Source organism: Athene cunicularia, assembly GCF_003259725.1.
Source record: "Athene cunicularia isolate RWA chromosome 19 unlocalized genomic scaffold, athCun1 chr19_part1, whole genome shotgun sequence".
Lineage (NCBI taxonomy): Eukaryota > Metazoa > Chordata > Aves > Strigiformes > Strigidae > Athene > Athene cunicularia.
The window spans coordinates 9,077,989-9,094,249 of NW_020799124.1; the positions used below are offsets into that span (position 1 = coordinate 9,077,989).

Here is a 16,261-nt window from a genome sequence, read left to right on the forward strand (position 1 = left end):
TCCCTGCATATCCGTGGGCTCAGATGCTCTTTTTTCTGTAACCAGGTTTTGGATTTGTTCTTAAGGAAAGGAGCTGAAAGTCCCATCTTGAACACTGGCCTTCCTCTCAATTTGGAGACTGTCCTGAAGTCTTGTGAAAATGGGGGTCATGCACCAAAGGCCTGGTTCTGAGGGTCATTAGTGTGCCTTGGTAAGGGCTCTGGCCACAGAACTGGGTCTTGGCTGTTGCATGAACTGAGACTTTAGATGTTAAACCAGTCAACAATCTCAGTCACTCCAATTCCAAACTGAATTTAAATTCTTGTTTGTCAGCTTTGGTCTAGGACTCCAGGATTAAAGAGAGACTCTGAGACAGAGGAAAAGAATGTAACGTTAAGGTGGGAGTTGAAGGAAATGATCACCTTTGTTTTACAGGAGAAGAAATGAAAGATCCTGACTATCATGGGGATGTGAGGAGGGAGCTGGGCACTGCTTTCAGGGAGCCTGTTTGTGCTCTCCCACCATTCTCCGATTTCTTTGTGCTCTTCTCCCCCAGGTCTGTGACAATGGAAGAAGAGGTCCATCATCGAGAAGCCTGAACAGTAATACCAAGACAGCTCTTTGAGACACTGGCAATACGAGCCTGAGATACAGGAGGCAGCAAACATGCTGAAGCCAAGTGGACTTAAAATCCCCGGCAGGGCTGGGAAGCACTCCAGCCCGGTGGGACGGACATCAGGGACCACTGCAGCTGCTGTCACCACTGGTTCGAAAGAAGGTAAGGTCTTGATTTGCCAGGGGCACAAGCTGACCCAGGTAATTACCTGGCTTAAAGGCAAAGGTCTAGTGGTGCCAGTGTTCAGTAGGATGTGAAATTCACCCTCTGTACATAGATTGATTACGAGTATGGATCAAAACAAGTGTAATGGGCTGAGTAAAATGGTCTCCCTCTCCCAGCTAATGTACAGACTGGGCAGGTTGTGGAGTGGGTGGGAGACAGATGGATCCTCTGGTGTTAAGGGTGACAGAGGTGCTGCTTCCTGACTGACTTGTCCGTACAGTTATGCATATGCAAACACTAAAATTTGAAGATCTGGTAATAATTAGGCAGATGGGAATCTTGCCCATGACCTTCTTAAATACTGCCCTGTAGCCCTTGCTTCTTGCCTGTGATAATGCAAGAGTAAGAACCAGGCACTTAAGGGGATTTGTCCTGTGCTGATTACCTCAAATTAGTGCCTTTGTTTGAATAGAATAATTTCAAGCACTGGAATTTGAATGATGACTTACCTAGACATACATACAAAAAGCTTTGCTGTCTATTGATGTATATCCAGTGTATACATAAGTTATACAGACTGCCAGTGTGCAGTATAGTTAACATGCTTGAGTTGTGTTTTCTTAGGACTCATTTCTCTGAGTTCTTTGACTGCTGGGTTGTTTTTTTATTAGGTATAACTTAAATATTCAAGGTTCAAGTTCTGTACGTAGTATTTTTTACTTTGCTGTAAAAGGCTTTCCTCTTGGTTCTAGGAAAAACCATCAGGATGATGTATAACCTGTCAATCACTTGTGCATTCAGTATATTACACTTTCATTTGAGATTGTAACTGGTTGCTTCTCAAGATCTGTCAACCTCTTGTTCCATAATAGTTCAGGCCACTGCCCACATGCCTGGCTACTTTGCTATATGTTTCAATCACAAAAATACGTAATGTTTGGGAGAAGCAGGAAAGCCTTGTACCTGTCAGACAACGTTTTTAGCATGGGGATAATATTGGACAAAATTTGCTTTAGCATGCTATGGCAAAGTAGTCTGTGATGGTGATACTGCAAAAATGAGGGTCACCAGACAATGCTATCTCTTGTCAGAGTAATGCAGAAGTATTACTTATTTAAACAAAACAAACAAAAAACCTCATCTCTGAAGTTTCTGTTGTGCTGGGGCATGTGTCCTTGTCCCTTATCCACCCTCAGTTGTGAGGGTGGCTCAGGCACAACCTCTGCACAGGGCGTTCATACACAGACCCTACCTGCTCCTGAGTGACCCTGACTCTGCTCCATTACTGCACACCAGGGGCTCTGCCTTGCTCATGCATTTCTTCAGCTGAGCTTTCTCTTCTTCCAGTGACTGATAGTGTATGCATCATCTCCCCCACTCTGTAAATTCTTTCCTTGAACAGTATTGTGAAAGTCATAGTTTCAACGTGGTTTTTTGCACATGTGCAAGGTCTTGTTTAAGGGGCCAGTCACTGCATGAGATCATGGGCTGAGTTCCAGATCCTTCGGTGTAATACAGCACTGTAGGGAGTGGAGTGGCACCGTTCTTCCTCAGCTGAGGATTTAGCCCTAGATGTGGACATAAATGTTTGAATTGCACTTTTCAGTGTTTGGGTTTTAATATTAGAAAGACTGATTTCTTAATGTAGTATCCACATCAAAGATGCTGGAAGTCTCCTATCTGCTCACTAGAGGGAGGCCTGAATTGACAAAGGAAAATCTCAGGATAAGGTTTACAGACCTGGCTGTTTATTTTGAAGTATTCCCTAGACTTATTTCTGTATTTTCCCCCTTGTTTCTCCTAGCACCTAGCTGTGAGAAATGAACTTGAAGGACTCCAGTGAAGTGACTATTTAGCTACCAGTTGTGAATCTCTCAAGGTGATTTACGTTGGATTTATAATTGCAGTGTGGCATGGAATTATTTCCAGTTGATTTTTATCACTTAAACCCCAAACAAACAAAATGAGGGAAAAAATCCGAGGCCCGTCTTCCCCTCGCTGGCTTTGCACAGAGGCATCGGCAAACATAGTCAGCGCGTGTGTTGCGGTATGGAAGAGTTAGTCAGCGCCGAGGTCCAATGCAGCCTTTCAGCTGAATGCAGGGCTTGTTTGCTGGAACTTCTTTGTGCCTTGTTCAGCTATAGTCATCTGTCACTGTGATAGATGTGCAGGAAAGCTGGCTGAGCGTGGGCAAAATGGGCACCAAACTGAATTTGATATTTGCCCGAGAAGTTCCAAAATTAGTCTTAATCCTGCAAAAATGTGTGTATGGAGAAGGGGGAGCGCTTTTGGGATGGTGAGTTGGTACTGTGCAGCCATTGTGCTGTGAGCTGTTTTGCTGCTTCTCTGCCTCTCAGGATGGTGCAGGGGGCTTCTAGGAGTTGCAGAACTGCCGGGGCATTCACAGCATTGAGTTGTTCCTAGCTGGAAGGTGAGAACAGAGCACAAGGGAGCTGTTTACCCAGCACGTGCTAGGTGGATAGCTGTGATAAGGCTTGTAGCATCATCTTTGACGTCATCTGTAGCATCATCCTTTTGCTCTGAGTCCTGCACAAGAGCTACTGCTGTGTCTGTGCATGGTCTGTACCTGCTCTGCCTCCATCAAATCTCTGCAAAGGCCTGGCCAGCCCCTTGCTGCCTCCTGTTCCTCTCCTCTCCAATGATAATCTGAAGTGGTGAGCAAAGTGTACATTCCACAATCCTGATGACTTGCCTATCTGCCCCTCTCTGAGAGCGGCAGCATCTGTGCTGGCAGTGAGGCCCAGCTGCAGCACAATCATGAGATTCAGCCTTTGGTGGGGAAAAACTCCAAGAGAAAATATTTTTTTTTTTCCCTATCAAAGTGGTTTAATTCTATTTCAGAGCCAAGTGTTCACATCACTAAAATTCTGACCACAGCATTTTGAGGATGCCTGCAGCCAAAGGATCTGGTGCTAGATGGCTGTAGAGACTGGATTTCGTTGCCTTTCCTGGGATTAATCAGGTCTGGGCCACAGGAAGGTGACGGAGCTTTGCCCTGTCCTCCCTCTTCTGTCTTGCTAACCTGCATCACTCAACTTTTGGCCTCTAAGTACATCACTGCTGTTCAGTCACAGCAGTACTGATAACCCAGCTTTATCAAGAGGAGGTAACTCCTGCCAGCCTGAGGGATGTTAAAGATCTGGTAGTGTGCAGCCAGCACTGAGTGCTTTCCCCAGTGTCACAGCTTTGCAGCCCCTCTGATGTACAGAGAAACAATGGCAGAGATGGAGAGGCTGAAAACAATTTTCTTTTGTGTTTAGTATGAATACTGCAAAGGGCTTTTTCTGCTTTGCTTCCCTCTTCTGTCACTGTCCAGGAAAGTGCCTTCATGTGATATATAGTGTGTCTGCTGGGATGGAAAGATCTTCTAAAGATACCAAGCTTTACATCAGGTCTTAAAAAGTTGCATGAAGGAGGCTGTATGTGAGGTGTTTGGAAAGCCCTGCAGAAACCATGAGCTCTGCTCTGTGCCTCCTTTGGGTATTTGCATGAGCTCTGTGACCTGTCTGTGCACTGAGAGTGCTTCCTGGGAGACTGTCAGGGTTTGCCTGACTCCAGGGGGATCTGAGCCTATTGGATTTTTCTGAACTCATGTGTATCTCCACACTTATGTGCCTCTTGCTGGAAATGTCAAGATGGGCTTCTCTATTTTCTTGGGCATTTGGTGAATGGCCTGTACCCTGCAGCTTGATGGAAGAAAACCGGGGTGGTTTGGATTACAAAATACAGAGCTGCAACATTGATCTCTATGAATTTGCTACCTTGGAGGAAGACAGAAGTCTCAAAAGCTTGAAGTATAGTTTCAAAAAGAAAACATAGGTCCAATAAAGTGCAGAATTAAACTGTAACAATGTAGAGTCTGTTGGCTCTGAGCTGTCTCTTGGCTCTGGTAGCCTGGGGCTGGCGCAGAAAGACTCCACATCGAAGTTATATCTTCCAGACAGAATGTCAAAAGGAGGTGCTCATTCTCAGCTGTATCTGAGAGTTGTCAGAGGGCCTTTAGATGCAAATGAATTCTGAAAAACTTCACACGCTTTTTTCTTCCTACCTTCCCATAAGCTGATCAATCCTGTCTGCAAAAGTGTAAGTAGATATACTTTCCTTTATTCTTAGTCTGAAATACACGAAGATGCTTTGATTTCTTCTCTTCCCCAGCACTCTGTTCATATTATTTTGTAGAAAGTTGAGCATCTCTTTTCCTTTCCCAGGCAGTGGAAATGCACCCTGTTAAACGTTTCCATGTACTCTTGAAAACTTGCATTTTAAGTAACAGAGCAGAGGATTACTGCAAATGTAGGAGGCTGTATATGCATGTATATATGATTTCACAGTTCATGGCTGTAGGTTTCTATAGAGAACAAATAATGATGTGGTTGTAACGTGGAGTCAGCTTGTCACACATGCATCAGAGTTATTTTTCCTGAAAACTTGTTTGGAGCCCCTGTTTTCTACCAGGTTGTGGAGTTTCCTCTTTGAACTTTCCTAGACTGGAGAGTTACTGTGTCTCCTCCCTGAGCTGGCACTTTCAAAGACCCATGAGGTATAAGGGCTTTTTTTGGTGGTATTCTGGGTTAGGTGAATTGGCTTGTTGTGAGTAGGGGGTGCTTTTGTTTTTTGTGAAGGAGAGCTGTCATTTCCACTGAAAGTCAGTGGAGGACTGGCACCTGACATGGATCACTGGAAAAACTTAACCTCAGTGAGTGGTGTCCAAGCCAACTATGCCTCTCCCTTCTGTCCCATAAAGCTGGATCAATGGAAAAACTAAGTACTGCTGCTTTGTGGTAACTATTTTCCTTAAAACCAGACTGAAAATTCATCTTTAGCTGTCTCAGGAGAAGATTTCCCACAAGTGCATTGGCTTATTTCCCATGCTTCAAGTGAAGAAAGTTACTGCTCTTAACCCCATGTGCAAGAGAAGTTTCTGTGCCAAAGGTATGGGTCACTGATAAAGGGCTCAATATAATGCTTGGATTTTTTGTTACTTAAAAAGCTCACATGTTGGTTTCTTTCCCACCCTCCTCCTGGAAAAGCCTGCTTTTGCCTGGAGTTGCAAGATGAAGAGAGAATGGAAGCTGTGATGAATGGGTCCACACAGCCCTCCCAGCTGGTGGAACAGGTGAAAGCCACTGGGAAGGAAAGTGTTCACATTTCAGAGTGGTTTTTGTCTGCTCAGAGCAGTGTTAGAGGAGAAAGTCTTGACTTTCATACTGCATTTTCCTGTCAGCTGGCTCTAGCATTCATTTACAGTGTTTTTTATGCTTCTTAAATATCTTCTTCAATTAAATAATTCTGGCAAAAGGAGGAGGAAAAAAGGAAAATTAGTATTTGCAGATGGAGCTGGCCAACACTGGGACTTCAGCGCTAGAGGCAAAAAAGCCCAGACCTGTTAATCTTCTGTGAGACTTAAATGCATCCAGTCTGAATCCAACCTACATCTTGAATTTCAGATGGATCCTGTCTTTCTGAATGGGCAGGTGCAAGTATCTATGACTTCAATATCATATTTAGACATGGTTATGAGTATCAAAACAGTTTTTCAATGGGTGCTCAGTTTTATTGCCAAAAGCTGTAGCTTGATAGCTAAACTATACAGCATTGCCGGGAACCTGGGAATGCCTTCTCATTTTCATAAAAGTGTGAATACATTATTTTTAATGAAAAGTAAATGCACAGAACTATTAATATTTGCTGGCATAATGTCCGCCTTTACAAACACTGTATGAAGCTTGTTCACTAAAAATAAAAGTGAAGCAGACTGGAGTGCTCACAGGGCCATTGAAGAGCACTAGATTGCCTCCATTAGGGTAGTTAACTAAGTCGGTTGTAATGAGGGTTTTATAAGCCTGAGCTGTGCTAGTTATTGGAGCAGTTAGTTGCACTTGGTTTCTGGTTGCTAATCACAGAATCAGGTAGGTTGGAAAAGATCTTGAAGATCATCTAGTCCTTTAACCATTAACCTCACACTGACTGTTGAACTGTTAATGGGCTGAGGCTGGTTACATCCTGGGGGATGGTTGCTGCTGTGCTGAGGGAATGAGCTTCGTGTTGATCTGGCAGCGGCTGGGACGGGTTTGCTGGGTGCAGTTGCTGAGTTTTCATTAGGTGAGATGTGTGATCACAGTTGTCACCCCAACCTGAATGTGATAAATCACTCTTAGCATCAGAGAAGAGGCCAACAGAGGGTTGGACAGACTGGACTCCATCCCAGGTCCCTCTTTGCAGTTAAAGGAGGTTTCCTTTGAAAATTGCGTGGCATAATCTTTTTTGTCAGGGTTGAATCTGGTTTTGAGTCTCCTGGGGGGTAGGGAGGGAGTTAACTTTCTGATTTGTTTTCTAGAAATGCAGTTACCTTCTGATGGCTGCTTCTAGATTCCGAGACTCAACAATACTATATGGATGGATCTTTTTGCATACATCTAGGCCCCATCATTAATGAGCTGTATACCCACATGAGTTCTGCTGGAGGAGTCTAAATCTCACCACCACCTTAGCTCCTCTATAGGATTACTGCCTTGCTCTTACCTTCCTCAGTGGGTAAACTTCATGCCTTTTTATTTATCTGCAATAGGGTTACAGTTACATCTTGGTAAATTAACTTGGAAATTAGCCCCTCAAGTTTCTCAGGATATTGTTGGAGTAGATTGGCTGGATGCATAGCAATAAGAAGTAATTTCTGTTGCCTCTAGGATTATTTTGCAGTAAAACAGAGGAATGGAAGATGTCCTTGATGAGAAATTCATGCCTTGGTAATAAGAGAGCTTGGGCAGGTTATTCACAGGTAATCATTGATGGTTTGTCAGATCTTAACACAGGCTTTTTTATAAAGCTGCAAGAAAGAGTGCTGAGGCTGTCTGGTTTTGTATCAATCTATTAATTCTCATTCCCAAATAAATATGAAAGACACTAAACTACTGTTTTGCCTGAAACAAAAGAAATGGGATTGTAGTGTCCAGAGCAGCTGATTGACTGGCACAGACAGAGTGAGCTAATTCTTGTCTATTCAAAGGCTTTGTGGTTCTTGATTAGTATTAACTTGGGGTGTTGTGCGCTGGTGAATTGAAAGAAAAGGCCCCACATCGTGGGGCCAGAGGCTGCTATTATTTCTAGCAAACATTTGGTTTTGTTGTTTTGCTTCAGGCCTCATGGAGCAATCGGTATTGTCAGCTCTCATCTGATCACTGTCCTCAGTCAAAGCCATGCTGCAAGCGGGAATGGATATTCCTCCCTGGAAATGCGTCATCAGTGTCTGAAGTTTGATTAGGTCTTGCTTTATCTCAGTGGGTCTGTGTACACATCAACTTCAGTTCCTAGGGGAATTGGGAGGATGAAGTGCCAACGAGCATGTTTTAAGATCAAATATCTCTGACTACTACAGTATCAGCAGATTATCTATCAATTAGTAGTAAGAGCTACAGTATCCACCTACACACAGGCAGTTATTTGTTTGAGAAGTTAACGGATATCTGAAAGAAAACAAGAGTGTGTTTTCAAGGGCTGCACAGGAAAAGCTGCAAATGAGAATTGCTGCTTTGCTGATTTAGGATTGATGTACAGCTCGTACAGCTCAAATGGACAAGTGAGGCTGGCAGGGAAACCATAGCGGCTGATGGTCAGTACAGCTGAGGTGTAGGAACTGCGCCAACCACCCGAGAAGCTTTGCTGAGTGGTTGTTAGAGCTTGAGCGTGTTTATTCATCCTTACTGTGGGGTGACTGAAGTGCCCTGCATGTAGGTCATATCACTTTATACAAACCCACTCGCTCATGGACGCGGATGCTCTCGTGAGACCCTGCATATTTGCTTCTAATCCCCACGGCGTATCCAGAAGCCAAATGTTTTCTGGCATGGGTGTGGACCAACTGTTTGACTATTTGCATAGGGCTCCTATTCAGCTTACATGTCCCTTTCATGAGCCATGTGGTCTGCCAGCCTGCAGTCTGAAATATGTTTTGTATTGGGGTTTTTAGGGGCTTTTTGGAGGTGGTGGTTCCCCCCACCCCTGATTCTGGTTCCCCTCTTGAAGAGGGGAAGGACTTTTGTCAGCATTCCTCTCTCAAGGAGAAGTGGTTTGATGCATTCCAAGCAATATAAAAGAGCATTGAATCAATTTGATTTAATCAGCTTTATAGGTGACATCTAGGGACAACTGAGAGTCTGATTTTAATTGTCTTAATCATTAGATGCTCTTAGAAGGATTTGATATAGTTAATCCTTAATATTCAGCGCACTCATTGTAGAATGAGATGCAAGTGCACACTAAAGGCATATGGAGGTCAGACGCCCTCCTGCTCTCTCTGTAGTTCCTTGCAGAACAGCAGAGAAAGAAAATCTGCTTCCCACAGATGTTCAGTTTATGGTGGTTTGAATATAATGAACCGAATCCCATTCAGATGGGCTGGTGTAAGTCTGCAGTAACATTGGTACACTTGTGGTTACACCCATTTGAGTAAGGGTGAAGCTCCTGGGCAGAATCTGCTCCTGCATGTTCTGCCTTGAACAATTGAACTGATCCTGCAAGAGCAGATTAATCATTAGAGGCCTGAGCCAATATTCATTGAAATCAAAAGAAGGATTCCCTCTGGCATAGATGGATTTAGGATGAGAATCCATAGGATTACAGTGGCATCAGGCTGTTGTTACATAGTATTGGCTGTTGGTGGGATTTAACTATCACACCTTGACCTTGCACGGGAACATTCTCCTTGCAAGCAGTTAAGTAGGTGAATTGGTCTCCACAAAAAGCCTTAAAATATTTAGAATATATATTTTTCTTTAATTTTGTTTCAGTAGGATATTTACTATTTTAAATAAAGATGCTAGAAAGTAATATCCCTTTAAATATTTTTTTTTCAGTAGAGAGATCTGTAAGAAAACTCCATGTATTGTAATACTCCTTATTTTATAAGGAGTTGTCAAAATTGGGCTGTGATTTAAGCGGCTCCATTCAGAACACAGTTGATGGCCTCTCTACTACAAAATGTGACTGTTTCAGCAGTGCTGTTTTACAGCACAGTAAACGTGTGTGCTGTGAGTCGTGGATGGCCTAGACAATGCAGCAGAACGCTTTACTCACGTGGTCTTGTTTACAGATTTCTTTGTGAGAAAGGAAATATTTGTGCATGGGGATTTTAAATGGCTGTAGAAGAAGGCAGTGATGAACTTTGCCATGAGTATCTTAAAAAACAAACCTAAACTGAAAATTCAGAAATTAGTGTGAACTAGCACACTGCTGGTCCTTTAATTTGCAGGGCAGCATTACACAGGAGTGCTTCCAGGCTGCTTTATGACTTCCTACCAAGCACAAACTGCAAGTCCTTATCACTTCCTGTAATTATAAGCCCGCTATGCACATATGAAACTTCTCTGTTTAGACACTCCGAATGCTTCATCACTACCTGTGAAGCTGTGAGGTAGGTCAGTATTATCTGTGTTTCACACACAAGACAGCTTGGAGAACTAAGTATTGCCCTATGTCATCCTGTGTGTCAGAGGTGGAAGTGGAACAGTTATCCTGGCCAGCAGGTTTTTCTGTCCTTTTGCCCTCCTGGTCCTGGCACCAGGAGCAGCAGCTTCCCTCTCTTGACACTGCTTCATGTAGTCCTTTTCATTGACTGAAGTGCTGTGTCTGTAAACGTTAGTGCATTTGTAATTTGACTGCGGGTTTGCGGTCACTGAGCATATAGGGCGTCTCAGCCCTGCACTTGGGGTGTGCTTGTCTTATTTCACACTGAAACCTGTACAGTTGTTCAGGATTCACATCCCTGAAGGTGACAGGAGCCTTATGTGTTGCTGTACAATTTATTTAATAGAATTACTTATTGCAGGATGTTCTATTTGGAGGTATTTGCCCAAAGAAACCTGCCAGAAGTTAGAAGGGCTTGATGCAGACTTAGAGCAAAAAAATTTCAGATAAGGATCTTGAGAAAGTATCTAAAAAGGGCTTGGGGACATCATCCTCACTGATTGACTGCTGTCCTGGCCAGGTGTGTTCAGAGGATAAAAGCATAAAACTGATCATCTGATAAAGTTCTGAAGAAGTTGCATAAGAGAGAGGGATAGTTTGCATGCAAGTCTTTCAAACCAGTAAGGTGTACTGGGATTGGGAGCATACTGTGTGCTCAAAGGTAGTCAAGGTGCCTGTGGGACCATGTGCTGAGACTTTTGTACTGCTCAACTGGGCAACTTCCACAGCTTTGTCCTTGATCTCTCACTTCACGTTATGGATTTCACCACCACTGCTTCTCCCTTCACCCATCACCACCCCTGGAAAGCGTATAATGTGTCATTGCTGGTGATCACCGAGACTGCTGTTGGGTTTGAGATGCCTGCTATGGGTTTCTACATTCATATCATAGCTCAGATATTTGGGGGGGGGTCAGATCTGGATCATAATCATCTCTTTTTTTTTTCTCAAAAAAAAAAAGTTAGCTACTCACTGCAAATCATTGCTTTGGGTTTTCAGCAAATAATTCCTGTTTATGTACAGCTCATTGCCTTTTGAATTGGATACTTAGCTGTTCAAGACGGCTATTTGGAATAAAGTAGATGACTCAATGTTAATCTGCTCTCAAATATCCTTTTTATTAGATTAGGCAAAACAAAACCAGCCTGACGAACTCTGTGTTCTACGTAGTGTGGATCTGTGTACAATCAGGCTATTGTGTGACCTTTGCGGGAGATGTATAGTCTGTGTGATCTGCGCATGGATGTATGGCTGCAAAAGTAAATGGCTGATGAAGTAATGAATCGAAGCTGTGTTCCAGCACAAGCGCAGCCCTGGGGTTGTGTGCAAGTTTAGCTATTAAAAGATGTTGGATCTTTACCTTTCCTATAGTTCCCCTGGGATCCTGGGAATGCTGCAGACGGCCGCTGAAGTATCCCCCTTTCAGGCAAGTTGGATGGATGATTCGAAGGGATAGTATAATTGTATTGCTGTCATATTTCTGCTGAGAAGGGGAAAAAAAAACAGTGGCTTAACTCTGCTGTCTTCCAGGATAGCTGGTTATACTGGAAACAAGCCTCTTAGCATGCTGATAAGGAGCTAACCAAGCATCCTCCTTCATTGTGATGTCAGGTGTTAAATTTTTGTACTTTATCTCCCAGGACTAGCTGTAGACAGGGCATGAGAAAGTACATTTCATGGCTGCAGGCTGTGAGTTCTTGTAAAGAGCAATCACTGTGAAGATTAGCCCAACTCCTGCCAGAGGGAAGCAGAGCAAAGTAGTATTGGAAAGTCAGAGAAGAGCTTGTGCTTGTACCTAGGAAATGTTTCTGAGAATCAGCAGGTAAAAATGAGTTATCAGTCAAGAGAGAAAGAATAGGGAAGATCTTACTGATGTGGTCTGTTGCTCCATGTCTAGCCCTTCACATAGGGAACACCTCTCAGGTGCCAGCAGAACATGTGCTGCCTGAGTTCGTAATTTCCAGCTGCACAAATGCACCCCTGTCTTAAATTAAAGGATGCTTTAAGCTCGAGCTGGGCACATGCGGGACTCTGAAGTACTGCTGGTCCTGGGTGGAGCAGGAGCACAGGTATAAGTGGCATGGCTCATCAGCACTCATGCCAGGCAAAATGCTGTGCTACAGTAGAGCTGATCTGACTTGAATGGGGTAACCAGATCATCTGAGTAAGGATGTAATAGAGGGTTATAACGCTCATTATATAGCTGGAGTAAGTACTGTGCTCAAAGGCAGTCTATGCCAAAGTCACAGTCAAACTAGGCTCTTTCTTGGCCATTTAAACTTCCTTTCCTGTGGATTTATAGAGGTATGGCCACTCTGCTTGTGCATGGCTGCTCATGTTATATCCTGTGAGTAAATACCCCGAGTTACATGCACACAGCAACTTCTGCATCACATCCCCTGTACAGGATGTTCATGGAGCTGCTGATCCCCTGGTCTGGCTCCAGTCTGATCATAAGAGTAATAATTACACTCTTGATGGATCAAGCCAGGCTATTTAATTAGTACCTTCTCTTCTAAATTTTATTGGTAGTGAGCTAACTCTATCATTTATGAGCAAGTGGATGGCCTTTGTGTGTACCCCTGCTTGAGCAATGTACTGCTTGGCTGCTCATCTCTTAGTTAGTGCTGTAGCTGGTTAGGAACATCACCAGAGTCTATCTTAGTGGGTTTTATGTGGGAATGATGCCTGAGCAAAAATCCTACACTTAAAAAGGCTGTGAATTGATTGCTTTTCTGGTGGAGAGAAAGCACTATGGTTTGCTTGGCTGCTCTTTACAATGTTTGGTACTCAAGATAAATTTCTCCAGTTCAGAAGGTGTCCTGAGACTGCTCCTTTCTCTTTGCCATTGCCAGTGCTCTGCCTGGGAAATTGTTTATAAATGTCTCATTAAAGACCTGTGTCTGCCTCCTTTTCTTTCTTTTTGTCATGGGATCAGCTCACTGAGAGCAGCTGTCTTCACTTCCGTAATAGCAGCCCCAAAACCACGCTTGTGCCTTAAAAGTTCCCACAGCCTAAGAAACCACGGACAACTGTGCACATATGTATGTGCCGGCGTTTGCAGACATGGTGGGTTTAGACTGAGCTCGTTCCCAAGCTTTTCCGTGCTTCGTTGAAAAGAAAAGACTCAAAGAAGTTAGCTTTGTGCTAGATTGATAAAGAAGCTGAACATATGGTGTGACTACGGCTTTGCAACCAGAGGGCTGGGGCCGTGTCTGAGCGCGTACTGGTGATTCAGGGGAAGTTGTGTTACGTGGTACATCGCTTGGCTGCTGGAAGGAAGATCCCCGTGCCGGGTAGGAGCCATCCCTGTAAGTGCATCTGCCCCAGTTGGTGTTCTCGCTCTCGGAGTTGTCTCTTGGGCTACCTCACTTTCTAACTCTCCTTTCTGTCCTGAAGTCTTTTAGCAGTTGCAATGGTCTGGGTAAGTTAACCTGGTTTGGATATGGGGCGGGGGGGGAAGGACATAAAATCTTTACAGCTAAGTGCTTGTTTTAATGGAAAACTATATCCTCTAGTTAGAATAAGCTATAGTGAATAAAGCAAATAATGCTTCCAAGTGGAATATTCTCTATCTGAAATGATTGTACTTATTTATGGAAGAATGAAGCCTGTATTATTCTGTAATACACCAGGAGTTACTACAGCATAGTCCTAGTTTTTCAGATGTGTCTGACTTACTTCTAGAGGCAGGGGTGGCACAAGCTGGGGAGGAAGGCATGGGTGCTCTCTTCCTTTTGTCATACCTGAAGTACCCTTAAAATTATGGGATCTTTGTTTTCACTATTTTCTGGGGAAACAGGCTGCTGCTTCCAGAGGTGTGATAGATGGGTCCTGTGTTCAGACTGGAAAATGTTGAATAGTGTATTTAAACATGAGTGCTGAAAGAATATACTTATGGTTTTAAAAATAATAATTATGTAAAAATTAAGACTGTAATCTTGAAATTAATAGATCCATCCATATGCTGCGAGTTAATTATCCCTCAGTGAAAGAAACCTTGTGCATTTTCTACTAGTCACTTGCCTCTCTAGTGCCCTGTGCTGCCAAAACCTATCTGCTTTGCATATTTTGTTGAATACCATTGTTTATTAAAAAAACTTAAAATCCTCACGCATAACATACATCTTTGCTGTTTGTTCTTTTAAGAATTACACTGGATCTGACCTAGCATAGCTGGTAAGCCCCCGGCTCCTCCATCCCTCCCATCTCCAGTGGGCACGAAGAATGCACGTCTCGCCTGTGGCAGAGCAGATTTCGTACCAGTCAGCCTCTTTAATGAGACCTTTATAAGAAAACCTTTGTTCAGTATGTCTGTCTGAGGCTCAGTGCCCTTCCCAGCTGCCCTTCTGAAGACAAATATCTGCCTCAATGGGCATCTCCTTGCATTCAATGCAAAGCAACTTTGCAGTGGTACTCATTTGATTTTGCTTGCTCGTTCATAATTCTTGCTCCCTTACTTATTGTCCTCTTTTCCTTCCTCCTCATCACAGGTTTCTTTCAACATATGTCTCCTCCCTTCAAAGGAGGTAGAGCCAGTGATGCTGAAGTTGCATTGCGTGTTAATATCCATGCCATGGGGGTTATTCCAGGGAACAGCAGGGGCAATAGATTTCCAGGGTGCCAGATGCAGAGTCTCTGTGCCAGATTAAGCCTTAACTTTACAGCTTTGAACTTGCACAGCTTTCAGTTGTCGTTTCCAAGTCAGCCATAAATCTCTTGGGCTGTTTCCTCCCACAATGTGCTGCCCAGGCATTCGGCTATCACCTGCAAAGCATTGCTTTCTCTTGAAGTCACCTCTTCCCTCTTTATTTCTGCCTTATCCTGCAGCTTGAAAGGGCTGTGATAAATCTTGCAGAAAACAGCTGCTTCATTGCTGGGCTTGATAATTTAAATTTGGGTATGGCAGAGTGGGCTGGTTTTCACTTGATTGCCGACAACATCATGTTTATGTAATCCAAGCTGCTCTGAGAAGCTCCAATCCCTGTGTGGGAACCTAGAAATAACATGTGGTGAGGCCTCACCATCACAGAGCCAGCCCTTCTCCCATGGGAGACCCCGTCAGCCTGTGTAGCTGGTGCTGCCAAGCGAAGCCCCATCTCCTGCCTGTGCTGGTGGCAGCTCCTGGAGGTGCAGCAGACTGTACCTCCTCATCTCTTGCCTGGTAGATCAGCTACTGTGGTTGATAAGGACTGAGGCTTGAGTCTTTGGCAACAGATGCTCTGGACTGTCCTTCATTCCCTTCTCTCTAGAGGAAGCTCTAATCAGCTCTGCTCTCCGTTGGTTAGTGAATTTCTGTAGTGTTATGCTTGGAGATTAAATGGTATTTCAGACCCAGAGAAGCTTATAGGAATTGCAATGTAGAAGCAATAGGTAACAAACACAGCCAGGAGCTGATAGAGACTTGGTTTTAAAGACAACTCACTGCTATTCTATACCTTCAGCTTGTAGTAGAGAGTGGTGGTCTGTTGAATGGGAAAGTATCATTCACCACAAGTGTTCAGTGCCCTGAGTACAGGCTGCAGCTTGAACAGGGGCAGTGTCTGACGTCCCAGCTGTGGCCCCATCCCCATGTCATCACCTGAGCATTGAACCAAACAGCGAGCCAGGCTGCTCTAATGCCTCTTAGGCTCTTACCTAATCCTTGTGGCAGTAAAAACATCATTATTCCTTTTAGCTGGCACCCCTGTGGCCAGCAGTGGGGCTTTCCCGCTGACAAAATCTGTCAAATAAGCTTTATGGTTCCCTGGTCACGGGACTGTCTTGGAGCCCTGCCCAGGCTGGGAGGGAGTGGAGCTGGTACCAAAGTTTTTTTTGAATAGTTAGTTTGGATGCAAGGCTGCACGTTGAGAGATAGGAGCTGGGCAGAGGTTAGTGGTATCTACAGCATGGGCCAGTGACATGAGCATGTTGTGTCTTCAGGTCTTGTGACAGTGACACTTCTGCCTGGCTGGTACAGGTTTTCTTGGAGGCTAGTGAATGAGACGTTTATTGATTACCATGGAGAAGGAACGCAGC

The 16,261-nt window shown here is 44.0% G+C and overlaps 1 protein-coding gene across 3 annotated transcripts in view; it reads left to right on the forward strand.

Annotated features, from left to right (window-relative positions):
* Nucleotides 1-535: 535 nt before the first annotated feature.
* CLIP2 (CAP-Gly domain containing linker protein 2) overlaps nt 536-16,261 on the forward strand; it is a 64,151-nt gene continuing 48,425 nt past the window's right edge. For all 3 annotated transcript variants that reach the window (XM_026861463.1, XM_026861464.1, XM_026861465.1), the window contains exon 1: nt 536-757. In XM_026861463.1, coding sequence (XP_026717264.1) covers nt 646-757 — 112 coding nt within the window. In that variant the 5' untranslated portion in view covers nt 536-645. The remainder of the gene's footprint in view (nt 758-16,261) is intronic.